The 27,191-nt window shown below is 41.8% G+C and overlaps 1 protein-coding gene across 2 annotated transcripts; it reads right to left on the reverse strand.

The window, feature by feature from the left end:
* Positions 1-60: 60 nt before the first annotated feature.
* fhip1b (FHF complex subunit HOOK interacting protein 1B) lies at positions 61-26,236 on the reverse strand. 2 transcript variants are annotated; one of them, XM_067604469.1, is made up of 12 exons: positions 24,874-26,236; positions 19,631-20,119; positions 17,296-17,700; positions 16,543-16,773; positions 12,838-13,083; positions 12,026-12,193; positions 11,034-11,113; positions 10,341-10,510; positions 8,656-10,053; positions 6,777-6,955; positions 5,931-6,090; positions 61-5,100 (listed from the first exon to the last, which is right to left on the reverse strand). In XM_067604469.1, the coding sequence occupies exons 2-12, from the start codon at positions 19,757-19,759 to the stop codon at positions 4,796-4,798; spliced, it is 3,471 nt and encodes a 1,156-aa protein (XP_067460570.1). In that variant the 5' UTR covers positions 19,760-20,119; positions 24,874-26,236; the 3' UTR covers positions 61-4,795. The 2 variants fall into 2 exon arrangements, with proteins under 2 accessions (XP_067460570.1, XP_067460569.1); XM_067604468.1 differs by having other exon boundaries at positions 19,631-20,126.
* Between the last annotated feature and the right edge of the window lie 955 nt (positions 26,237-27,191).

Below are 27,191 nucleotides of genomic sequence, written 5' to 3' on the forward strand. Positions count from 1 at the left end.
ATATATGATGAGTTCATACAGTCATGAGACAACAAAGAAAAGACACCAGGACACATGCGATATTGCTAGGCAAAGAATTTATAAATTAATAAAAACATTCCCTTTGTAGTGTTCTTCTGACAGCTTTTTCCCCACATTGTATTTTTGTCCTTTTTTTTCCTAATGATTTCAAAATATAGAAAAATATTTCTGACAACATTCATCGTTACATTACTTGAGCATGATTTTCATTCTGTCCTGTTGGTTATGTCACATACCTCTGCATTTTTGACCCATTGCTTTTTTTTTTTTTTTTTTTTTACAGTATTTACACATTACACCAGTCCACGTCATCTCATCTGCTTCAAACAGGGGACACCAGAGCATGTTTTGCATAGATCGCAGGGGAGAAATGTCAGAGGGAAAAGTCAAAGCTTTTCAAAGAAAGAGAGAGAAAAAAAAAAAAGAGAAGATGCTGTACATACTGTACATCCCGTGATAAGCATTACAAATCAACACATGACACAAATCTACATCAAACATGGCACAAAGTGTACATAATGTGGAAAGGAATCGACTGCAAGAGCAAATTCTAACCAGAGTTCTTCAGGTTTTCAAAATAAAACAGCCATAACAGTTTGAGTTGTAGCATTCATACAGTCGAAATGATTGGAAGAGATAAACTGTCTAACCGTTTATACCTGCAACTGAAACTGTGAAGTGAAATCTCATGAGTTGTGTTTGATTTCGTGTTGTGTCGGGGCGTTCAAACATCCAAAATTCAAGTGAAAGTCAGTGATGGTTAACCGCTTTGGCTTGTTGTGTGAAATGCGTGTACCCTTGAATATACTCACAACATGTGAATGTTCATCTGAAGGATTCTATTAGATCAGTTGTAGTGTTCAAACATCTGCCTAAAACACACAACAACAACAAAAAAAAAAAAAAAAAAAAACAGCAAATCTGTGACACATTACACATTATTTTGTGAAGCTTAGCTTTGGGTTTACTGCTCGCTGCTCTCTTTGTCGGTTAAAGTCTGGAAATCAACGTTTTATCAAATAGAGTAGAGCTAGGTAGAGCTGAGGTGGGACAGGGGAACAGCAACCGCCACGGCTGACTGTGATAGGCCAAGACGCTTGGTCTTGATATATTTTTGAGGCCCTGACTGGTTACTGTGAACAGATTATACATCTAACTATTTCTAAGAGAGTTTTTGGTTGGAATTTGGTTTTCTCAGTCACTTCATTACAGTGAGGTTTCTAGTGGCCATTAGAAGCATCGGCTTCAGCATTCAGTCATAGTAGCTGCTTGGTCTAAAACTAAACACTTTGATTTCCCAAAAGTAAATTGAAATGATCAGTAATGGTGTTTGTCTGTCTGTCACCATGATTCTAACTTGTTTCTACAGTTGGAGGGTTCACTTTTCCACCAGCAGAGGAAGCCATTTGCTGCCGTTCACATATGAAAAACAACGTTGATAAAACTTGATAATCCGTCGCAATAAACATGAAGCCTTCATTACATTTGCGAGTTACATGTTTGCATATCAGCGCTGCCCAGCTCTGCTTACTGTGAGTCTGACAAGTGCAGGAGGAGATCAAAGTCTCTGGCAGGATAATAATGCCTTATAAAATCACCCCGTTACAAACTTTGTCACATCAACATCTTTGTAGTCTTAAAAATGAAATACAAGCAAGTATTTCTTTAAAAAGCAATGAGTGTGCATGGGCTACAACCCCAAAATCAGAAAAACAAAATCAGTAGCACAGGACCAATGTTAACACTGAGTTACTCCCTTTTTGTCATCAGGGCTGAGCCTCAGCAACACACCTCACTCTTATCTTACTGTTGTAGGTCTGGCCATTGGTTCTATTATCTAACTACGTCACAGCAACATTACTGGGCAATTAACCTGCTGAGAGCAGTGGTATTATAATATCTTCTGTCTTATCCTTAACATTTTCCTTTAAAATTGTAGAGGGAGGGTGATAAAAAATACATTTTGTCGTGTTTGGCCATTTCACTTTTACTGTAACAGAATTAAACCAGGTATTGGCACCTTTTTTTGTGTTTGTTGCATTTTCAACAGTTAAAAAGTGCTTTCTAAATCAGGTTTGTTCCAGTGTTCAGATTGTGTAACTTTAAGCTGTCTATGATTGCTTAAAACAGAGAAACTGGGAGTTTCAGGTATTCAGAGAGATTGTCTTTGGTGTCCACCAACGTATCACAGAAATACAGATAACTGACTGATGTGTGAAACTGCTTAGTTACAATGTCTGAACCTGTGTAGTAACTGAAGAAGAAGCTGAACGTTGACTTCAACAGAACTTCTAATAAAAACAATCGTAGAGTAAAAGTGAGGAGTAAGGCCCTCTGCCTTTTTTTTCCTCTGTGCAAGGGAAAAAAGGGAATCAAGGTTAAATGTTAATCTTGTTCCGAACACATGGATGTTCTGTAGACTAGGTGAACAGATGGACGGACGGATGGCAGTGGGTAAAATACAGAAGATTTTTCTACTGTACCAATTTAAAATCAGCCGAGAGCAAACATTCAGCCGCCGCTGATCTCTGCAGGCAGCCCGATGACTCACTAAACGCTACTGCATGGAAGCTAATTTGAGCTTGGCACTGTTGCACAAACCAATAAAACTTACCCTACACTACATTTAATTAAACACCTGGCTTTAACTGGCATGCAAAAAAAAAAATCAAATGGTGCTTAAAAAACAAACAGTGGGGTGTTAGAAAATGTGTACAAATTCCATAGAAAAGTGAGTTACAGCAGTGATGGAGAACATTTACAAAGATGACCACCATGGCTATGGCTTTGACAAGTTGGGAAGACCTCAACTTGTTGAGAGAGTCAAAACACTTGGAAACAAAAAAAAGGAAAAAAAAAAAAAAAAAAATGGCATGTTCATATGGGTCGATTTCAGTTTTCAGATGTAAGACTTTTGAGGATGGGAGGCAGTTTCTCTACTGCTAAAAAGTTGAGAGAGAATGGCTAGTATGTGCAAAAAACCTCATTATTTCACAAAAAAGCTGGGTCATAGGCAGGTGGATTTAAAACGCAGTCATCAGCTTTATTTTACAGGTCAGTCGTTTCCTAATCATTCAGTTTCCTGGATGAGTTTCTGAAAAAGAACTGGGAAACGATCAGGAATGATTAAGAATTGACATACCTGTAATATAAAGCATAGCTGTCATACAAAACTAACTACTACCGATGCAAAGCTTCTAAAAGGATGCTTCATGTTGAGGAAGAAAGACGAGAGTTGAATAAAGTGAATACTCCTGTCCTGCCGAAAGCTTTTTAACACTGTGTGGCTGCACCTTCATTCAACCTCAGACACGAAAAATAAATTAAATGCCGACCACGACGCTGGCACCAGTTCCTCCACATGCTCGCATACACATTTATACTCGGTACCTATCAAATGAAGAGATCGTAGCTATTAAAAATGGGTGTTAGTGTTAAAAAATAGCAGCATGTTAAGTTCCGAGATGAACAGTCGTGTGTTCAGGTTGGCCTGTCTCACCAGACAGAGACAAAACCTTGAAGGTAGGGAAAACAAAAAAAAAAAAATGGGAAAATTGAAATGGCATCTTAAAAGCTTCTTTTTTTTTTAGCTCCCAGCTGAACAGACAGATCAGTTTAAAGAAAAGTCAGTGAATGCCTCATCAGGAGTTTTTTCAGCTGTCACTTTAAAGGGAATGGAAATCATGCCAACGCTCCCTAAAAAAAAAACAAAAAAAACAAATCTTTCCCTTCTCTTAGTGTTTCTTAAAAATACTAAATGACACACATTGTAAAGCAGTGTTGCCTTTTTCAATCTCACATCCTCTTTATGGCAACAGGTGAACGGCTTCCTGATGGAAAGGAGCCGTTCTTTAAAACAAACAAAAAAAAATACACGACGACAGACACACCTGCTCCCACATGTTGCTGATATGTCTAGAAAATGGTGTGATTGCAGAAAACACACAAAATAAAATAAAAAAAAAAAAAAAAAAAAAAATGGCATGAATTACTTGAAATGTTTTTTTTCCAGTACATTTGTGTTGGTCGTGTTGATATACAGGAGTGGAAGTGGCGCGCTCCCTCTCCGGTTTTCCAGTTTTTCATCTCGTTCTTTGATGACCAGTCTTTGCAAACATCACAGCCCCTTTTCTGTGCGCTTTTCTCTAAAATCGGCCAGTTCTTGATTGAGGATGAAAACCTCTGTGACGAAAGCAAGATGAGCTTATCGTACAGAGATGGCCGAAGCTGATTGAGCTAACTAGCCTACGCTTTAAATGCCAAACTATTTTTGGTGTCTGTCGTGAGTTTGTTGAGGATAAAACCTCTGCTGTGCCGCCTGAAAGCACCCTTTCAACTTAAAACCTAAGAGTATCGACTAGCACCAGTATGTGCACCTATTTCTTTTATCTGTGGCTTTACTTTGTCGCTTTTTACCATGAATATGGTACCATGGTACGTGTATATACAAGATCCCAAATCTCAAGCTATCTACTGAGATTTTCTGTGTATAGAATGTAAATATAATACATGATATGCACAATATCATTAAAGTTTACAGATGAGTAAAATCTCTCCAGTCCTATAGGTATCCTATAATGATTTTGGTACAAAAATGCCACTGCGTTCATCTTGCTTTTGTCTGTCGTAGCAGACAAACACTTCAGCGACAGAAAAGTCTCAGTGCTCCAGTCTGTCCTCTGGCCATTAGAGAATCCTTTATAACTCTGTTTACAGCTGAAACAAAAAGAAACGGGGGGGCTAAGAGCTGAACTGAGGAGTCTAATGTTTACGTCTATTCCTCTGGCTCCTGGCTGTGAGGGAAGGGTAGAGTGACAGCGTGCTCTTGAGCCAAGGCAGCTAGCTCCTTGAGGAACTCACAGAAGATAACGGCGCAGTAGACGGCGTTCTTCACCCGAAGCGCCTCAGCTTGCTTCTCCAGGCCGGAGGCACCTCCGCCTCCGCGGAACAGAGCGCTGTGCAGGGATTGGCCGCCGTCCCGTACGTGTGCCAGGGCCAGCTGAGCGGCGTGTCGAGCCCGGGTCGGGCTGTTGGTGTGACGGAGGATAAGATCTCCGAGAGATGGCTTACGACTCTTCACTGGAACCAGAAGACATGACGTTCATGAGTCATCGCAGCGCTAACGAGGATGTTGTCAAGTCAAGAATGAATGTTTCCACTTATGATACAGTATTTGACATTTGCTAACAATTTACAGCAAAACTATACATCTTAAGCTAAGCCTTCTCCTCTCAGATTAACCTTCAAAACTCAAAAAATGAATTCAGCTACAGCAGTGAAATAAACTATTTGTTTCCAATTCACTGATTCAGAAACTTTGCATCTTGAAAAAAAGATAAAATAAGAGAATTCATTTCACATAATCAACAGGACTCACCTCATTACACTTTGATGTTTTATTGCTTTTATGTTTTTGTATTTATTTATCAGGCTTGCATCTAAAACTATACATGGGTATGTACAGAATATTATATCATTTAAATTTATTTTTATTGCTCTTATGTCAATAATTTGTGGGTAAATCTCCTGGTTATATTTTCATTATTAAACTTAATTTTGCTGCACTGTATGAATTGTGCAACAGTCTATAAATAAAATTGCCTCGACTTTAAAGGAAGATTTTAGATTAAATAATACAAAGATAACTTGTTACATCTTTTCTGTATTGTGGAGATGGAGGCAGTGACTGGTTGTATCAATCATCACATGTTTTAGTCTTTGATTACTATGCAAAGAGGTTTCTTACAAACTGTAGCAGGAACCGGATTCTGTTGCGGTTCAATGGCTGATAGAAAAGGCAGAACCCAACCATCAACCATCCACGTCTGCCTGATCTGATATCAGCAACATACATACTAAGAACATACAACACACGAACAGATAAAATAGTGTCTTGTATCCGTGCTCACCCAGTGAATCAGAGCGCCGCAGGGTGGGGACAGCAGGCGAGTCGGTCCAGTCCACTTTGCCTCGGGCCACCAGGTACTGTTGGGCTTTCTTCAGCATGGCAGGGAAGTCCTCATGGGAGGCTGCAAACGCCTCGATACGGTTCTTCACAGAACCTAGAACCTGAGGAGCGTCGGGGAACAAAGCTTCAGATGTTTGATTTGATTGTTTTTAAGGCCAATACATGTCTTCTGCTTCCACAGACAGCTGCGGACTTGCACGCAGACGTGGTTCTGTTCATCTGCGGACACAGACCTGTTTGTTTTGCTAGCACATGCAGCTGGCTTGTACAGTCCTCACGGTCACAAATATTGGGCTGTGCACGTCCATGTGCATGTCCACAGAGGCGACTGCACAGCCATGTGGACGTGGAGAGTATGAACAGGCCTTCAGTGATTCCTCAGTCAGTGTTGAATAAGAATAACCTGTGTTATGAGCTAACCTCAGAACCTTACAGCAGTGATGAGTGAGGACAGTTTGTCCTGACAGTGGAGCAACAGAAAAGGCCGCTGTCATTCAAATCTAAATAGTGGATCATTACTGTGCTCAGCAAACTTCATGTGACATACAGTAGGAGCTCTCTAGAAACTTTTTTTACTAAAAAAAAAAAACTCTGCAAAAATCATTGTGGGCCTGATGCTATTGGAACACAAGCTAGCACAGAAGTGAGGTGGGCTGGAAGAGGACAGCTCTGCCTAAAAACAGAAAACTCAATCACTTCAACTACAAATACAGAAACTATTACTTGCTTTAACAATGTAACACACTTGAAATGAAAGGTATAAGGCATTTCATAATGGGTGCGGTACCTGGATCAGTGACTTGACACTGGGCTGGAAGACCATGTTGGTGTTGAGCAGGAAGGAGCGTAGGAGGGGCTGAGGATAGCAGGCCAGCTGGGCTACGATGCCTGTCAGCAGGATGTTGACGTACAGCGAGTTTTGGAGCATGTTTTCCAGCTTGGCAAACAGAACCACCATGAACGGACCTGCAGAGAGAGAGAGAGAGAGAGAGAGAGAGATGGATGGTAGGAAAACACGTAACTTAAGCTCAGTTGCCTGTGAACAAACTTGGGATGAGATCAGATGCGTGTTTGACAGCTTTTTTTAAATAAGTGCGGTGGCGTGGAGGCAGTCAGACTGTGAGATATAGATAGCAGGGTGCGCTAACAGCTTGTATGTCAAATGGGGCAATTCTTCAGCAGTGCTGCCACTGTGGTGCCACCTATGAACTGTGGACTTTGACTTCATGGAAAAATGGAGAACTGCACATTTGAAGTAAGATTATTACAAAGTACAACAACTGTCTTGGGGTGGATAGTCCTGATAGAAAAGTTATTCAAGTGCTGTTGAAGCATGAAGGTGGCATTCCTCACCGCTTCAGCTTTCATCATTTCATTATTTCAACCAGAACTTCCCCTCAGTGTAATTTCACAACTGCAAAACCAAACTAATCAACCTACTAACTTTAATTCTCAAGGTCTGAATTAGATTTCCATCTTGTTATATGCATCATACACAAAAAAGATTTATTTATGGTATGTAAAGGATGGGACGGAGACGGCGATTCTGCCAGCCAATCAGTGCGCTGGATCATGTCAAAATCTTTTGTTATGTTGATAAACCTCAAACAGCCAGCAGTTTGTCTGCTAATAAAAGACTTCTAATGAAAGTATATGACTACCATGACAATACATGAAGAACAAAATCATCATCATATCCATTTGCCACAACGATGGCAGTAAGGGTGTAAAGATGAACTAGTCAGAGATACAGTATCGATACAAAATCACTGATATAACACAAATGAAATGAAATTTGAAAAAAACATATTTCATGCAGAATCTCGGCCATCAAACACACAGTTTAACAAGTTGTATCATATAATGAATGATACAGCTGTCAATAACTCCTAACTCTCTTTCTCTCTGTATTCAGCGTTTGTGTGTGTGTGTGTGTGTGTGTGTGATCCGCCCCTCTCACTGTAGCTTGTTACTCTCCTCAATCACATCAAGTTATCAACTCAAGGCAAGTAACACTGGTTATAACAGTTAAAGCTATCATCATCATTACTGCAGGCATGAGCTGTTTTATTTGCGGCAACATGCGTCAATGCAGTGTTAATGAATTGATTAGAGATGCAATGATTGCAATTTTCTTGACCGGTTCTGATTTATTAAAAGTCTGACCTGCCGATTCTGATGTTCTTTCTTTATGAGAATTTAATATTAAATATTTCTATATATTCTTTCTAAGAACTATAATCAACAGCATCTACAAACATTCTTGTAACTTTTCTTCAATGCAATATTGAAATTCAACTGTTCATTAACTATTTAAATAACTTATAATTTTCTTCTTGACATGGGGCATGTTCACCACCGTGATGGTTTTTAAGTGTCTGATTCACTTAGTTGTTCCAAATGTTTTCTAGGTTGTTCCTCCACAGCTTATTCTGGACTTAAAAGGTATAAAAATTATGAGCTTTGTGTCTTCTTCACTCACAGTGAAGAACTTCCACACCAACGCCTGTTGTCTGTTGCCTACTGCCTGTTATGTGTGTGTGACTGTGGCTGTCTGTGAAAGAATGAATGCATTATTTTGTGATTTTTTCATAACGGCTACGTTATGAGGCACAAATAAACACCCCCACAACCCTGCGGGAAGGTGCCAACATGCCTGATCTTACCTGTGTATGGCTGAGAGGCAGGCTGATTGAGAAGTCTGGGGGGACTGCAGATGGTCACTACAGAACTATCTCCCTTAACGTCACTGGTCAGCTTCACCTCCAGGCCCGAGGGCAGCTGTTGTTCCTCCTCCTGCCGCTCAGCGGTCAGGGACACTCTGGTGCTTTCCTCCTGCTGGCAGGCTGCTCTGTTGCGCTCTCTCACCCGGTCCTCCAGCTCCCTCAGCTCCTGGCTGAAGGCCTCGATGCTGATGCCCTGGCCGTTGGAGTCTGCGGGGAGCTGTGGATCTCCTGGTGCTTGCTCCAGCAGCTCCTCGATAAGACTCTCTACAGATTGTTGTGTCTGGTTGGCTTCTGGAAGATCTGAGGATGCGCTGTGCGGGTTTGAGGTGTCGCTGGTCAGCAGCTTGGTGTCCGACATTGGCTGTGTGATGGAGCTCGGAGAGGGAATCTGCTTAGGGCAAAGAGATTTTGCATCATTCATGTCACTGTTGCTAAATATTGACTGTGGGAGAGCAGTGCAGCTTTGGGAGGGGCATGTGACCAGGGATCCGTTTTGATTTGCATTTTCATCCAAATACTGCTGCTCGCCCAAGTCTCTCTTCACTTTCTTTACCTCCAGTCCTCTATCCCGACTGTCTGAGCAGCCATCCCCCGACCCCATCGTCCCGTTGTACATGGCCTGGTAACTAACAGTGATGGCAGAGGTTGGAATGTGAGGAGCCGGGGACGAGGTGGGGTGGGAGGTCGATAAAGGGGCGGCTGAAGACAAGGAGGAAGGGACGAGAGGAGGCACGGGTTTTGGCAGGAGCTCCTCTCTCTGCAGGCTGCGTTTCTTGGAGCGCGGTGTGAGGCTGATGCAGTTGTTTTTGCCGATGGTGACGTCCCACTCTCCACTGTCCCGCTCTGAGCTGCTCCATTCGGACCGTGCCGCCGCCACGATGGCTGCCCTCTGCTGACCTGGAGATGTGTTACTGGTTCCTCCTTGCTGGAAAGAGAAGTGCTCAGGGACCATCGCTATGGAAGGAGTGGAGGTAGCAGGAGGCGGGGGTGGAGGGGCCGCGTTCGGGGAGGGGTTTTCTCCGTCGTAAGGCGCCGACCAGTCACGGCAGGCCCAGGAGCAAAGCTCGATGCCTCGCCGGGCATCTTTGAGGTACTCTAGGTAGCCCGAGTCCCAGTCCAGACACTCTGTGTGGGCCTGCTGCTGGTGCATCGGGCTATCAGGGGACATTGGGTGAGGGCTGGGAGGACCCTGCTGTGGCGGCTCCACGCTGGTGGGGGTAGAGGGACCCCCGCCTCCTGATCCGCCTCCACTACTCTGTTGGCGAATGAAGAAGGCTAAGCGGGACGGTGTGCTGGGTCTGGGCGGGGCTGGAGACTCTGTGCTGGGGCTGTTCAGCACTGCAGGCAGACAAAACAGAAGCAAATGTGTCAGAAAGAAAAACATAAATGTGCAGGAAACACTGAACTTTTACCATCCTTTCCTCTCATTGGAGTTACAATCACCATGAAATTGACTTTTAGTAGGGAGGCAATCTATGACTCATCATCTTCACAAAAGGTGGCACAGAATAAGAGACGGATGCAGTGGCGGCAGGATTGTCATTAAAAATTAAAAATGTTTTTGGGTGTTGACATCCAGTTATAAAATGTCAAATATTCATTATTCACAGGCGTTTGTTGGTCACCTTTGCCCCAGAATGCAGAGTCCTCGTCCCGCTCAGCAGAGGGCACTGCACTCAGCCGGCAACACTCTGGGATCAGTGCCAGGAACTTGTCTGCTGACTTTCCATACATGTCAGTCTCCCTGATGGCACGACGCTGACTCAGCATTACATGGGTACAGGGCAGCAGATACCTGGTACCAAACCACACACACACGCACACACACACGCACAGATGCACACACACACACGCACAAATCTTTAATTTGATTTTAGGTAGTGCAGCCCATTCAGGCTCTCAGATAAAAGTAGTTATTTGGAAATCTTAACTGATAACTGTAGTTATTGTGTCTATCAAGATTCTCAATCATCCTGATGATGAAACATTCATATAAACTGGATTTGCTGACAAAATATTAGTAAAAATTCGAAAAAAATCTTCTTTTCAAGCATTTATTTTCCAATATGTAAATTTATTTTACAGATAAATAAAACTGGTGAAGCTAAATAGCCAGATACACCTTAAAAAAAAAAAAAATCAAATGATGGAGGGACAAAAATACTAGAATTGTACACACTGCTGTACCTTCCAACAACTCATAGAGAAAGGCTGAATGACTGAGTATGTAGGCGAGATATTTTCCACATTATGTTTTGCATATAAAAATAGAAATAAAAATAAAACCTTTAGGAAGACGTGCTCAGATGTGCACATACCTGAGAACAAGCTGCAGCATGATGTCTTCGCAGTTCAGGGAGAGAAGAGTCCTGAAGAGGCTCAATGATACCATGCAGAGCTGTAACACAGAGGTCAGAAGTTACAGTTATTATCCAAAGACAGATCATGTATATTAAAACCAATTTGACCAATGCCAACCAAAAACCAATGCACTACTTTTACTTTCAGAAAATAGGGAGAGACAGCAGGTCAACAGTATCTGTCACATAGAAGTGATATACATCATCTGAAAGCTGGGAGCCTGAAGATTGATTTGAGATGCAGCTCAGCACTGTGTGTCACAACAGGGTCATTTTATACAGAAAGGTCAAGTTTAAAAAAAAAATGGTTTCACTACAATGAAATGACTACTTTGGGGACTAACACCATCACACAAGAGTCTCAGCTTTCCAGTCATACCCAATTTATTTTTATTTATCTGCGATTAAATAAGCACATATACTGTATATTTCTACCACCCCTTAAAGTCTCCATGCCAACCTTTTTCCATGAATATTTCTATAGATCCGCTCCTGCCCACGCTGTATAAATAAAGCTTGAATGAATGAATGAACTGATCATAGATTTTCAACGTCCACTTTCAAAGGGAGAAACTTGCAACATGATATCAGGATGAATCATGTTTTTTTTTTCCTAAACACACGACTGTTTCCCAGTGACTAGAATTTGTTTATTTTGAGGGTTCAGAATTTATTAAACTGAGGACTGTGTGCACACATTTGACTGTGGATTGATTTACCAAATAAGAACAATGTGCAACAACCAGTAGAAGCAGCAAACTTGATGACATTTACTTTTCTGTGTTTGCTCTGAAAAAAAAAAAACAAATACTTCTATATTCTGCTGGAATCATTTTCAATCAATTTTTTTGCTTGAAGCCCACTCACCACCCACGCATCTAGGTTCATATGAGGTCCTCAAGGCTCCATCACAAACACACACACACACACATATATATATATGTACAGACCCTTGAATTACTGCTGATGCGTGTGAGAAGTGTGTCCAGGATGGTATCGTTGTCGTGGCGATGCAGCAGGATGAAGCGCAGGAAGGTTTTGAGGAGGGATGTCTCCGTCACGCTCCGCAGGAAAAGGTCCAGGTATGCAGTGCTAGCGATCATCTCATCCACAGATGACTATGAACCAAACACACACACACAAGTTTGTCTCAAAACTGCATAAGAAGGCGATTTGACAACGGTCTTCTGAATAAGATGAAGTCTAAGATTAAAAACATGCAGAAGGACAATTTGTTCAAACATTGTGAAACAGCTGTTTGCTTTGATTCTCTTGAGTCATCTTTTGAAGAAAGTCCAGCAAACAAATCTGTTCACACAATTGTTCTTACTTTCCTGCAAAAACACTTCCACAACAAAAGAAGTATTCCAGTAACTCAAGAGGAGCAATAACAAAGTGGTCATCTTCAAATATGGCACATCATTAGTGGTACACCCCACCCTGTTTTCCTTAAAGGATCAGTTTACACAGTTCTCTGTTTTCACACAGAAATTGTACTTTTTCCCCACATACTCCTAGTGGAATCTAGTAATGCAGATAGTTTCTGACGCACAACAGAATTTGAAAGTCTTAACATCAGTGTGTCTTTCTGGGAACAATGTCCAAAGAAAACTCAAAGACCTCCCTAACATCTGTTAACCATGGCAAATATTTTCAAACAACAAATTAGTCACTATTCCAACTGTTGACAGAGAGCTCTGTGATTATCCAGAGGAGTCTTGACCTTGTTTCTGGGAAGACCTGCCACTCATCCCTTTCCTACCTTGTGCAGGGCGGGACCCATGACGGGTACAAGGAAGCCGTTGTGGAGGTAGTCCAGAAGCTGGGAGCGGACCAGGGGATGAGAGACCTGCACCACAGCATTGCAGAACTCAAGCGAGTTCATGAACAGCACGAGTGACGACACGCCCATCCAGTCCTCCCGCCGCAGGGCGTGCCAGTCGTCACCTCGAACCTCAATCTTCCTGGGCAGAGAGGAGTAGAGGGCGCTGAGGCCTGTGGCCAGCACCTGAGGAGAGACACAGAGGCTACAGGTCAGACTGCTGAACCTCGACAGTCCCGGTGCAGCTGGTGAGCATAGAGTTCCCATGGAAACATGTGTGCATCCTGGTGCTAAGGAGTACAACTGCATACGTCGAAAAGGTAGTATAAAGCCTTTTGTGTCTCCAGAGGGAGCCGCATCAAATCTGATACATTTCCTCAAGTGATGTCACTTGAGTCAGTGTTGGTTGGGGCTGGAGACTACAAGTGTGAAAAATGAAAAAAATCTGGGGATGAGGAGTTAGAAAGAAGTCAAGTTGACAGACCTCTGTAGCCCATTCTTCTTCTCTGCTGGAGGCTAGCAGCTCCAGGCTACATTAGCTGCTACTAGCAGCATAACACACCTGAATCTCCAACTGAGCTGTCATCTGTTAAGTTGCATCATGGGTAATGTAGGTTTTGACAAGGGGACGAATGCATGGAATAAAAAATATATCTCTGGTTCTGCTGCATCAATTTTGATATTTCTTTTCCAAAAAGTGCAATGCTAAACCAGCGGAGACTTTTAAGGCTCGCTGTTTTCAGTTTTTACACATTTTCACAGATAAATACCTGGATTTTTTTTATACAACAACAACAAAAAAAACCTGACTGATGAGCTTGATATATCCTAACTATTAACTAAATATTATCACTGACAACTGAAGAGACAATTATAATTGATGGACTGCATTTACTGTATAAAGCAATATACAACAGGTCTCTCATTCACCCATGCACACATACACATACACACACACACACACACACACACACACACACACACACACACACACACACACACACACACACACACAGTCATGAAGGTGGCCTGGTATTTGGGCTCAGTCTCTTGCTCAAGGAGCTGGAGATTAAGACAAAAGATTGCTCAACTCTACCCTCTATGTTTATTCTAGGAAACGATATGTTTCTAATATACATAATACTGACCAGTGTTCTCTTGTGTCTGATGAAAACACAGTTTGTTTTAATAACAGTGTGAGTGAGTGTACGGGCAACAACTCAGCAAACTTTAGTGGTTGGAAAATGGAAGTTGGACATGCAAAAAGACTTCCCAGTATGAACTGTACAGAGGTAATGGAAGAGTCCCAATTTAAAGCCATCTCAGGTGAGTGACCTTGCATACTTTAGTGTGTTGACGACAGCAGATAATTTTTATTTTTGCTTGCGTGATATTTAAAAATAAATACAATGGACATAAAAACCTGGACCTGGTAGTGGGAATACTTCATTGAACCCAGCCCATTAGAAAAGAGATGCAGTGTGTGTGTGATAAACACTGCTCGCTGTGCACTAAGAGGTCCATTACGCTGGTCGAAGAATCTACTGCTACATCCTTAATGTCAAAACAAGGTAGACTGCAGAGTGTGAGAGAGAATGCACGGGCAGACAACAGTGCGATTGAGGCAGAGAGGAGCATTTGCTCCTTGATGCCACCTCCACTGGTCTCTCTAGTCAGTAAGTAGGTCAGACTGAAGCTGCTGGAAGGAGGACGAGCAGAAAATAGCTGAGCCAGCTCTTTCACAGCACAGTGTACAGGCAGAGCAAAAGATAAGAGAACTGACCAAAGCATTAAACCACACGCATCATAGACTAGATTGGATATGTAACACTGTTCTCTCTCATAATGCAGTTTTGAAGCCTCGGTGTCGCTCCGTTGCGACACTTTAATTAGACATACAAGTGCAATCAGTGAAATATGGCTCCTTAGTACCTCCCAGTGGCAGCTGGAGAGAACTACAACATGCAAACACTGGTACTCAGTCTTCCTTCACAGCCTTCTTTAATATTTTCTCTTGTTTACAGACCATGTGATAAAACACAGAGTGTATGTTCACACCACTAGAAACCCAAAGTTCAATCCTGAATTTTAAATGATCGTTTAAAATACGATCATAATTTGATAAAAGATCCTCTTTGTTTTCATCTACTAGGAGCCCTGCAATATCCCATCATGTGGTTAAGTCTCAGTGAAATGTTGATTAGCTATGTTGGAAGTTTATACAGTATTTATTTGTGTGGTGCAGCAGCAGTAAGGAGTTCTACTAAAGACAAACACAAGCAGCTTGTGAAATTCAGTTAGGTGGTTCTTTTTTCTTTCTTTTTTTTTTTTAGACGTTTACAGGAAGTGTTCAAGGTTGAGACAGAGCTGAGAGGATGTAGATAAGTATTAATGTTCTGTCAGAGTCATCTCCTTCCCCTTCCATTATCACATGCCATCTCTAATGCATCAGAATTACACAGCACGCGGGCGCACACACACACACACACACACACACACACACACACACACACACACACACACACACACACACACACACACAAGTTTGCCCAGCTATCCTTGTTAGGACATTGCATTGACTTCCATTCATTGTGGACAGCCTAACCCAAAACCTAACCAGTTCATGCCTAACCCTAACTTTAACTAACCTCAATTCACACTTTACCCCTAACCTTTACCAGGAAATGAGGTTTTGCCTCATTAGGACCAGGCTTTGGTCCCCATGAGGACTACTAGTCGGTGTTTATACTGGAAAAGGTCCCAATGAGGTGACAAAAACGTGCACACACGTCCCAAAATGACACCATCAAATTGCCTCTTTTGTCCGAGTGACAGCCGAAAACCCAAAGATATTTGATTCACAATGACACAGAACAGAGAACAACAGTAAATCCTCACACCTGAGAAGCTAGAACCAGACACTTGACATTTTTGCTTGATAAATACCTACAATGATCATTTGATCATCAAAACTGATGCTATTTTTTGAATGATTGACTAAACAATTAATCAGTTTTGCATTATTAAAGCATTGGTCATATTCATGTGTATATCTGCTTGTAACCCTCTTTGTGTTCTGGTATAAACCCTCAGTGTGTTCTATGCAATCACAAAATAAGGAATATGTTAAAAATAAGTAAACAACAAATAAACAAGTTGTCCCGACAGGTGGAGTCCATTATCACCCTTATACAACGGCCAATTACTGTGCTTCAATTATCAGTTATAATTAACTTCTAAAATAGCAAGACGGTTTAGTAGTGTTGCTATGGTTACCTGCAGTTTGATATACCCTGCACAAATTATAAAATGGAAGTTAACTATTGAACAGAACTATGTTTACTGGATCCCAATCTATAACCTCTACTGCTACCTGCCAAACATTCAGAAATGAGGATTTTCTGTGGTCTTGGTATGTTGGAATTATCTTTCAACTTTACTTAAAAATCAGGAAATGAGAAAATATACAATCCATCATAACTAAGTGACAGGTAGTTACAGCCAGGTTTTTATAAAGGCTTAACCCTAACCCACCTGTTAACCACACTCTACAACCCCACCCAGTTAACATCTAAAATACAACACTTTCCATGACCTCATAGTTTGTTTTAAAAACGAAACCATTTCATGAGCACCGTTACTCACCGGGCAGAAGTAGGAGTTCTCAGCGATGTAGCGTGCCACCGCCTCATGGCTGGCCGAGGCCGCCATGACCAGCAGCAGTGCGTCTCTGGCCTGCTGTCCGATGGCTCCGTCCCGGTGGATGAACGGCACGAGGAGGGAGAAGATCAGCAGATTGGTGGAGCCCTGCTGGGCCGGTGCTGCTCGGAACAACATCTCTAAAACCACCGGCTGCCGGGCCATGGACACACAGACCTGACGGGATTCACGGAGTCACAATTAAAGATCGCAGTATGAAAAAAAGTGATGAAACAGTGATACAAATCCTAAGAATCTTCAGCCATGGTGGCAGCTCTGTGAGGCTGTACTTGGGCGCAGTAATGATAACATCAGCATGCTAACATCCTCACAATGATTATAATAAATAATTCTATTTATTTCATCAGATTTTAGTGCAGAGCCACCATGTAGCATTCTCTTTCCTGTGCTTTTTCCATGCATACTGCTGCCAAATTACAGAGGCAAACTCCCTGCATGCAAACGTCCACCAAGTGTTCTCCTTTCCTCCTTTCTGGGGTTGCCTAGCGACACAACTCGAATCAAAGTCTACTTCAGTCATTCAACATGTGCTCCTTTCTGATTGTCCTTCCTGACTGTGTGAGAGTAATGTGTGTGTGTGTCTCTAGTCTTTGTGGGTTTAAATAATCTTTTCAGGTCTGTTATTTTTTTTTACATGTAGTGTACACATTAGAGAAGTAACAAACAGTAGGAGTGTACCTGATTAAGCAGCAGTACCAAGCTGTTTTCTAGGGCTGAAGGACAACCGAGTTCTGGGTCGGCACATGCTCCCAGCAGCCTCAGCAGGGGATGGAGGACGGCTGTGTGCTGCAGCAGGGGCTGCTGGGACTGACCGATGAGCATTTCAAACAGCTTGAGCAGAGCCCCCTGGCTGTCTGGGTCCAGGCCGCGGCGGAGGTGCCATTGAACCACGCACTCTAGAATATTCTCAGTGACCACCATCTCCAGTATGGGGCCCATGGGTGTCACGTTGGCAGCGCCCTCCGAGCCCTCGGCGGGCCGTTCTTCCGCCAGCAGACATAACATCTGATCGGTGTGATTCCTCACCGCTGTCAGGTCATCGCTGGAGGAGGACGGCTCGTGCTGCTCCAACACCCAGGAGACCTGAATAAAGGAAGAGAGAGAGTTTGTTTTGGTGTCATGTTCAACTCTTAACACTGGCTGTCCTACTGTGAGCCACTACAAAATAACTAAACTCTGACAGGACTTTTATTCCATTTTAATTATGTTTAACAACTTCTGAGTTGTGTAAACAGACAACAGTGGGGTTATTAGACTGGTTAAGATCCTTTAAATGTAGTTTATTGTCATGGCATATAGAAGAATCTCAGAATCTTCCTTCCTTTGATGTGTTGGCTGTACCTTCCACCCTTAATAACAAATGTTAATTATTACTATATTATTCATATAATGTTATGTCATTTACAGATATTTCCAATGCAATAAAATCACATTTTGATGGATAAAAAGTCATTGCTGGCACTAAAATACATATTATATTTACTCACATGCTATTCTCCACAAAATTAGACAAAATAAGAGCTGCAACTATTATTTTTATTATTGATTAATCTGCTTATTTTCTTAATTCATCGATTAGTCGTTTGGTGTATAAAACATCACATTTGAGAAGCTGGAATCAGAGAATTTTTAGATTTTTTTTCTTAAAAAAATGACTCAAAATGATAAATCACTTATCAAAATAGTTGATAACTGTTGCAGCTCTACGGAATAAAGAAGCCAGGGTTTCATAACATTTACTGAGAGGTCTATCAGTCAGTTTAACTACAGCTATGATGACTGTGCTCATCTGCGTGCAGATAACAATCGTGTGTGTGTGGTGAATATATGAGCTGAAAGCCAGAGCCTCATGAAAGACCATGTTGCTGGGAACCAGTTTGGTGAATGTTTCGCAACCGACATGCTTGTACAAACACGCTTTCACACAAAACCATTTGTTATATTTGTTTTATTTTCTCATATGCGACTCTAAAGCCTTCTGAAAAATATAATAATAAACTTTATTATATAACACTTTTTAGAGCTTAAAAACTAAAAACATGGCGGATTGACATTTTAAGAAATTGTTAGGCAGTGACAAGACTGTGTAACCTATAAAACTATCAATCAGTGATTGGACATCAGCCAGTCACACTGTTAAAGTACTCTGATTACTCTCACCGGCCCCCGGCGCTGCCAACTGAACGTGTGAACATCCACAGTGCTGTAGGTGTCTGGACAGATAATCATTCACTAAAACAAAGACGGAGCCTGAGAACTCTAACTGCTTTCTCCTCCGTTTACTATTCACAGAAAGTGAACTTTTACCTTTTTATCTCTGCGCTGCTCTACACACGGCAGAGACGACTAAACATGCAGCATTTTCTCAACTGTTGTAAATGACTTTGATAGTGCGGGGGTGTGACAGGTTTACTGCTGTAAACCAATCATCAACTGAAAATCCATCGTTATTTATCCAGCAAAAACAATATCTGGTTCTGGCTTTTCAAATGTGAATATGTTTTGATTTTTTCATCATTATCAATTGAATATTTTTGGACAGTTGGTTGAAGAAATCACATCATTTGAAGTCACCTTGAGCTCCTGTTTTCTAACATTAAATAGACTTAACAGTAAAACAAAATAAAATGATTGTTATTTGCAGCCCTAAACAGGTTAAATTCACTGCAGTCTGACAGCTCTGCAGCAAAATAGTTGAGCAATGCAAGCAGTGAGACATTAACATACGTTTTTTTTAAAAATGCCCATTTACCGTAATCGTCTAAAACACTTCTTATGAAATAAAACAAAGATGATCACACCGTGTCCTACTGCATGCACACACAATTACAGTGAGTACTTTCAAATAAGTGGTTTGGATAATATTGCTCAAGTGTTTGCAAGTGTGAAGTATGAAGTTGGTGAGTAAAATGTTATTCTGCAAAACTAGCATCGAAGTTGAGACCACAAATGATCAAAAACTAACTATGCAGTTTCATGAAAATCCAAGAGAAGAGGAGCATCTCCAGCTCACCTGTCTCCAGTGGTTCTCAAACACCATGAGGCAGGTCTCCGGGTCAGCGGTGCAGGGGCTGGAGGGGGTAGCGCTCCGACTGGACCGACTCCCGGGACCCCGCGGGTTCAACCTGCTCAGCCAGCTCATACTGGAGCGCGGTGGGAGGCAGGTCAAAGGTCACAAGAACTCAAGAGATGAGAAAAGGGAGCTCCGTCAGAACGGTCAGAGGCGACGGAAGACAAAAAGAAATTAAAAAGGGAAGAAAAGGAAAAGATGATGCGGGAAGGAGGGGGAGATGGGGAGATGGGGAGGAGAGGAGGGGGAGAACGGGGAGGGAGAGTGTATCCACACGGAGAGAAGGAGGTCGGCTGTCACTGCCACTCAGTGTACGTTTAGGAAAAGCCCGCTGCTGCTTTAGAAACTGTGTAACCCTGTCCTCCCTGTAGACCCTGTCATCCAGTCTGAAGCCAACACCACTCCATAGCCAGTCAGGACAGTCAGGGCACTCTGTGCTCTGTAAACAGACAGAAACAAACACAACATTCAACATGTTAATCAAGACTTTTCACAACCTTTCAGACTTTTATTATCATGGATGACTTGGGTTTTGATTGTTGGTTTAAGAAAAGAAGTGATTTGAACGCATCATCTTAGATTATCTGATGGGCATTTTTCACAGTTTTCACACATTTCTTAGATGTAACAATTGATAGAAAAATTATCTTTAGACTAACTGGAAATTGACACAATTGCTAATTACATCCCTAAAATCTGTTCAGCAAAAAGCCTGACAGCTGACAAACTTCTATCATCTCTCAATCATGTCATCCAAACACCCATCCATTCACAAATCCATCATCTGTATCCAAGAGCATCTGCGTAGCTCAGCCTTACAGTATGCTGTTACCACGGAAACCATGCAGTCCTTCAATGAACAGCCAATTCACCTTGTGCATGCAAAACCCGAGCAAATTCAGTATTTTAAATCATAACTTAAATTTAACAAGTTAATTATTTCATTCAGAAATATTGGCACCGCTCAGTGTTGCTGCTCGTACTCCAACTGCCCTTTTCGCCCCCAAAAAAGATAAAACACAACAATTCATCACAAATCACAGGCTTTACCAGGGTTTCCACCAGTGCATCGCAAGCCCAGCAGCCCAGTTGACCCTCCACACCTGGCCTAAGCATCTGGGATTTTTTTTAAAAATGCATTTTAAGATGTTTTCCAAACTAAAACGTGTTATACAAATAGCATAGCTCCTTCAAGGAATATCTCAGCGCGTAAGGAGTGTGCGGTCTAGAGAGAGCGAGAGCGTGTGTGTGTGACGGTGAGGCTGCAGCTAACGGAGCGAGCCGCCTACCATCAGAGAGCAGGCTGAGCAGTTTCTGCTGAAAACATGCACCGACACCCGGGATGACATGAGAGCAGCTGACCAGATGTCTCACTCTGCTACTATGTGCTGCGACCCACCCACCCCTCCACCCCGCCGGGCCTGACAACTTTTCTAGCGGAAAACCCGGGCTTTACTAAATTTGATGAGACTCTACGTGTAAGGCACTAAACAAACCCATGTCTCAATCGACTAAAAACCGTTGTAGCACACAGATGATATCAAGTAGAAACATGGAAGCGGTTGCCTGAGAGCAGATTAAAATCTCTAAATCTATGCGGTCAGGGCTGAGGACATATGTAAAGTGTGTTTGTGATAACTCTTACTAAACTTTGGTGGATCGGTTTTACATAATATCGCAGCGGAGTAATGATAACAGAGGAAGCGGCCACGGTGAACTGATGAAGAGCTGCAGGCGACGGGCGCTTATTTAAATCCCCAACATGTCATCGTTATCACTGACACCTTTCCTGTCTCACTTTTTTGTTATACTGAAGATATACTGACTGCTGGAACACCGGCACAAATGGAACCAACATTCGGCGGATGCACAAATACTGACTCCGACACTGCGTGCTGTCTTTTAATGTTAACTATCTATAAGCCCTTAGTTTACAAGGACGACTTCTCGGATGGTTCTGTGTAACAAAGCATCTGGTGCGTCAGGTTAGCCGAACATCTTGTAAGTATCAAATGCTCTCCACCTGATGAGTTTCTCCACATCAGAGATACATGCATCACTCCTGTGTCTCTGCTCCACATATCTGCCAGAAGCAGTGAACAGATGGATCCAGAGTGGAGAAGTGCATTATGCTGCAGGATTGTTTTACACATTTTGATGTCCTTTTTTTTTTTTTTTTTTTTTTTGGAGTGACTCTAGGTCTTCATTGTAACTGCTGTGAATCCAACCTGACCACAGCTGCTGCCCCCCCATGAAGGAGCAAACCACAAATATTCACCTTTCAAGACTACAGGCCCGTTTTATACTCAAAAGATTTTCAGTGGTGTATTCCTGTAAGAGAAACCCAGTTCTCACAGTTAGATTTCTCTCACTGTATTACATTTAGTTCAAAGTTCATGTCAAAAGCGTCTCTCAATGGCTCTTGAAATCCATTTCTATGAAACTGTTTGCTTTCATTCTCCAAGTTACTTTGGTGAGTCAAAAGGACAATGAATGGGTTAATGAGTTGAGTGCCACACTGTTTAAATGGAAGTGTAGATAAGTGGACTTTTAAGTGGATTACAAAAGTATTTGTTTTTACTTGTGGCCACATGATGTGGACTGAAGTCACATGACTTGGTCTCGGGTCAGACACGAGTAACAGATTTGATGACTTCTGGCTCGGCTTTCCTAAATCAATAAGTCTCCATGTTTTGCTTTATTGAATTTCTCATACAACAGTTATATGAGCAGCTGAACACAAACAGCACTGAAACATGCAGCTAAAATGTAACATCCAAGCTGGGTTTTTTTAATAATTAACCCTCCCTCAGCAGGTGAGACAAAGTTAAAGACACTGAGAGAAAATCCAATCATTTCTGTGAATACACCAGATGAATCCATACCCAGACAAGAAAGCAGAAAAACACTCGACCCGTAAAGAGTCAAAGCAGATACATCTACAGCAAAATGACTGAAAACGAGCTCACAGAAAACACAGGCTAACTATAATTCACCATAAATGCAATTACCTTAAATACACGTCAGCCTGTCTGCCTCACCGTGAGACTTCTGAGATATCCTGACATGCAGCGCTCAGCTCACATGAGCTTTTATCACAGGGAAATTCAAAATGTGTTTTATTTTTCAGGTCACACACTTAAGCATCATAAAACCAGCTCAAAGTTCAACTACAGATTCCAGCATAGGGAGGCTGCCTTCATAAAGACAGTTTATTAAAGGTTAGTGATCAAACACACCAGACCACAGCTCCTCTGGACTGTTATCGTATCACACCAAAAAAGTCTAAAGGCCTTGTAATATTCTCTTATGTTAGGAAAGTGGAGCTTGTTTTCCAAAAGTTTCTGTGGCTTCCTAATATCAACAAACTAACAGCCGTGCATGCTTTCTGCAGGAACTGTCCAGGTGTGCACAGGTGTGAAAATGTCCTCCACATTCCTCACATTTCTATTGCTGTCACTGTCCATGTTAACGACCGAACCACACCGATCACCTCTGTGTTTGCAGCAATAGAACGAGGGGAGTCTTCAGAGGGGGGAGACGGGACGAGAGCGACTAAAATCTGGATCGAGTTCTGACGACGGCTGCGACAGATACGAGCAGATGTGGTCTTTCCATTCACCTACTGTGCATGTTAAATCAGTGGCAAAGCTGCTCTTAAACACAGCAGAAAATGTGGATAGCTGTAAAAGGAATATTTGACTTCCTGTAGCCTGTTTACTGATCCCAACACGTCCGCTCTGTAATCACCACCCCTCACTATGACAACCAGCATCTCAACCCCAGCTTCAAAAGGTAGAAAACCATTTACAAAATAATGTGCAACTTAGCTTTTCTGATGTAGTGAACAACATCATCCAAACGAATTCTGTTAGAATAGATTTCTGCTTTAAAGTGCACTGCTATGGCAAACCACTATATAACAGAAAACAGGCTATAATTGTCATAATCTACTTAGTTGGGTACCAATATCAAAACTTTTTCTTTTAATATCTTATATGTTTTTATTTAAGAATCCTTATTTATACTCAACAAAGTAAGTCAAACCTCCCAAATGCTTCCATCTGTCTTAATAAAACAAAAGCTATACAAGAGCTGACATACAGACATACATAGGCTACATATAGACATAAAACACAGTCTATGGTTGATCAGTCCAAAATCCAAAGATAATCAATTTCCTATCACAGAGGACAAAAAAAAAAACAATCTGGAATCAGTTTTTTTTTGGCATGTTTGCTTATAAAATAACTTAATCAACAATCAGAATTGTTGCAGATGAATTTTGTGTCAACTGATCAATTAATAGACTAATCATTTCAGCTCTGACACCTTCTAAAAACTAAAATTGAGATGTGGTTGAAAGTTAGTTGTAGGTGGACCTTGAGTTAAGATTGTCAAACTAGAAAGAAAATCATTTACCTTTTTCCTATCAGGAAATATGTGATCATAGTCAGGAAGAGTCTGACCAAGCATTTACTGCTTTCCATACTTGAAAAGTTTTTAACACTAATGTGAGTGGACACTCAAAAAGTATTCATATTAGATCCAGATCTATGCTTGAGTGCATTCATAAATGGATCATGATATAATCTGTTAAAGTACTGTCATCAGAGTGTAACTTTAGCCCTCAACGCCTTTGATAACGAGAATTGATCCACTCAAGTGTTCAGGTGTCTTCAGATTGCAGATTATTGAAGAGTTCATTGCCATTGCTGCAGCTGACAAGCTTAAACATAACAGCTAAAGCACTCCTGGTACCAGAGTTTCAAGGAAAACGATATCCAATTATTTCAGTCAGGACGCGGAACATGCAAAGCCAGGCATCAATCACTGCAGTGTTTTGAGTCATGTGTCCCCTCCAGCCTGACAGACTGTTAGCGCACCTATGGCTCCTGACTGCAACCACAAAATAGTACGACAAATGCAATGACCTTGCCTTTAAACTGGCTGGTTTATTCAAGTTACCTTAATCGCATTTGTGCTTTATTTACCCCTGATCTTTAAGTCACCATCCCACAGCCAGATCTCACATTAGCCAGGCGAAGCTGGCGAGATGATGTAGCAAGCTAGTTGGTACTGCAAAGATAATTAGCTGGTTACGAAATGTCAACCATGGATATAGTTTATTCATCTTGTTAACGTGCTGATGCTCTTCTCTACTAAGTTATTAAGAAGTTACTCACCTTATATATATATGTAGGAGTCTCAACAGTTGCTGCGAGGTGCTGATTTCCACGGGTACCTGCTAGCTGGTTGCTAGTAAGTTAGCGCTGGTGGGTTGCTAACGACTAGCTGCTAATGAATTCCACAATGTCAGAGCAGTTAACGGATGGACAGCGCTCAAGTTATCCGAAGACAACTGGCGAGCTAGACAATACTGAGTCGGGCAAGCTAAAACATTAACCACTCCTTCATTCGGGCTGCTGTGCATCCTGTTAGCGAGAGATAAACATCCCATTTGATGATTTCTCAAATACTCTTCCCTCTCCCGCAGCCATCTTACTTAAACTCCTCCCACACGACACCCACAGCGACGCCGCTCCTCGCCGCTCCTCAACGCTCCTCAACGCTCCACATCGCTCCTTACAGCTCCTCACCGCTCCTCACCGCTCCTTACTACTCTTAACCGTTCCCCGCCGCTCCTCACCGCTCCACGCCGCTCCTTGCCGCTCCTCACTGCTGTATGCCAAAAATTAAAGAGCAAACACTGTGACCTAATTCCATACTAACTCTATCAAGTGTACGCTGTGTACTAGTGTTGACAGGGCACCATTTTGACAGTTAGTGCACAAGAAACTAATTTTAAAAAAGATAAATCAATTCTGAATCCAGTTTATGAGCATCTTGGATATAGCTAGTATTGTGACAAAACTATCCAAGTCTACTTAATAGCTTTTTGCATAGCTTTCAACTGTATCATTCATTTTTCCTCAGTTTGTCAGTTTGCTTGGTTGTCATGGAGATAGACATAATGTTTGGGCAGTTGCTGTTGTGATTCCACAGGCTACTTTTAGGCTGCATTTCAGCTGGCTTAAAGGGGCACTCCAGCTATTTGGTAACGCACTATCATAAAGTTGGGGGAACACACACAAGACAGATTAAAAGTCAAAACTGATGCTGTAGAGGCTGATACCCTGCCCATTAAGGCCAACACACAAGCTCCAAAACACTTGATCCTACATTTCCCATAATGCAACACTATAGTGTCTTTTATTAGATCCTCTCTGCCCCCTAAATACCCACTTCTTTTAAACCCCTCACCTCCAGTTTATACTGCAGGTTTCCTGATTCCTGTTTAAAAATAGAGATGATAGAGATATATAGATAACTGATAACATGTATGTCGTAATTTTTTTCACTTTGGAAAGTACCCCAGAGAGCGACAAAAGACATTGTACAACAGTTTTCACAGGTTGAATAGTGCTACACGTGATGGGTAAACTGAACTACATGTGAAAAAACAGTGAAGTGCCTCTTTAAATGTTAAAAAAGTTCATTCTTGAGTTTGGAAATAGTTTGACCAACTGCTAATGAACTGTGTGATATTGCTGAAAGCTTTGGAAAAAGCTAGTAAGTGGAAGTGAAAGCTTTGGAAAAAGCTAGTAAGTGGAAGTGGTACATGAGTTAGGATTGTTTCTGTGAAACTTCTTATGGTGGTTGGTGGTATGGTGGTAGAACAGAACAGAAATATTGTCAACAAAGCATACAAACGTTTGAATAGTGTAAACAAGCGGCAACCTCTGGGGCTGAAAAATTAAGCCAAAACTGCAGTTCCTCGAATGGCCACTGGAGACTGGCTCCAAAAGTGAGTCAGTCCTCATAGACCCCCAGGTTAAAATGCTCAACTTTACAGCAGAAATAAACATGTTTACAGCCTGGTACACAAAACAGTTTTGGTCTCTATAGCTAATTTCCCCTTTCATGACAACTGTATGGGGGGTGAATTTTCAAATTACTCACCCGTTTGAATTTTATTAAGGCTTAAATTTGAGTTACACGTGGGTGCCATTACAGGCAAGTCACTACCACAGCGACAACATTGGTTAAGTAAGGTAACCATGATCCATATTCACAGGGTATAGGCGTAGCCGTAGCCGTCATTATTTCAGCGTGTTTTCTGTTAATGAAAGTTAATTGTAATATTTTGGTCACCTAAAAAGTCTTGTTCAGCATTTGGTTGTACTTAAAGACCTTCTAAGGAGGTGGATGTTCAGTTTTTTCCAGTAAGTACATTTAGTTTTAATGGTTGTAAGCCTGTTTTTTGCTGGCGAAAATTAGCATTAACATTGGCATTATTACTGTTAACCATAGACTGTAATCGCACCGTGCTAACCAAGCTAGCAACTAGCGTTAGAGTCAGCTCCACCCTCTCCTCCAAATATGGTCACTTCTGGTTCCAAAAATCCAAGATGGTGATGGTCAAAATGCAAACTCAAGGCTTCAAAAGACGAGTCAATGGCTGATGTCATGGTGGCTACATCCATTACACTCTACAGGTGTA

Source organism: Thunnus thynnus, chromosome 11 (assembly GCF_963924715.1).
Source record: "Thunnus thynnus chromosome 11, fThuThy2.1, whole genome shotgun sequence".
NCBI classification, from domain to species: Eukaryota; Metazoa; Chordata; class Actinopteri; order Scombriformes; family Scombridae; genus Thunnus; species Thunnus thynnus.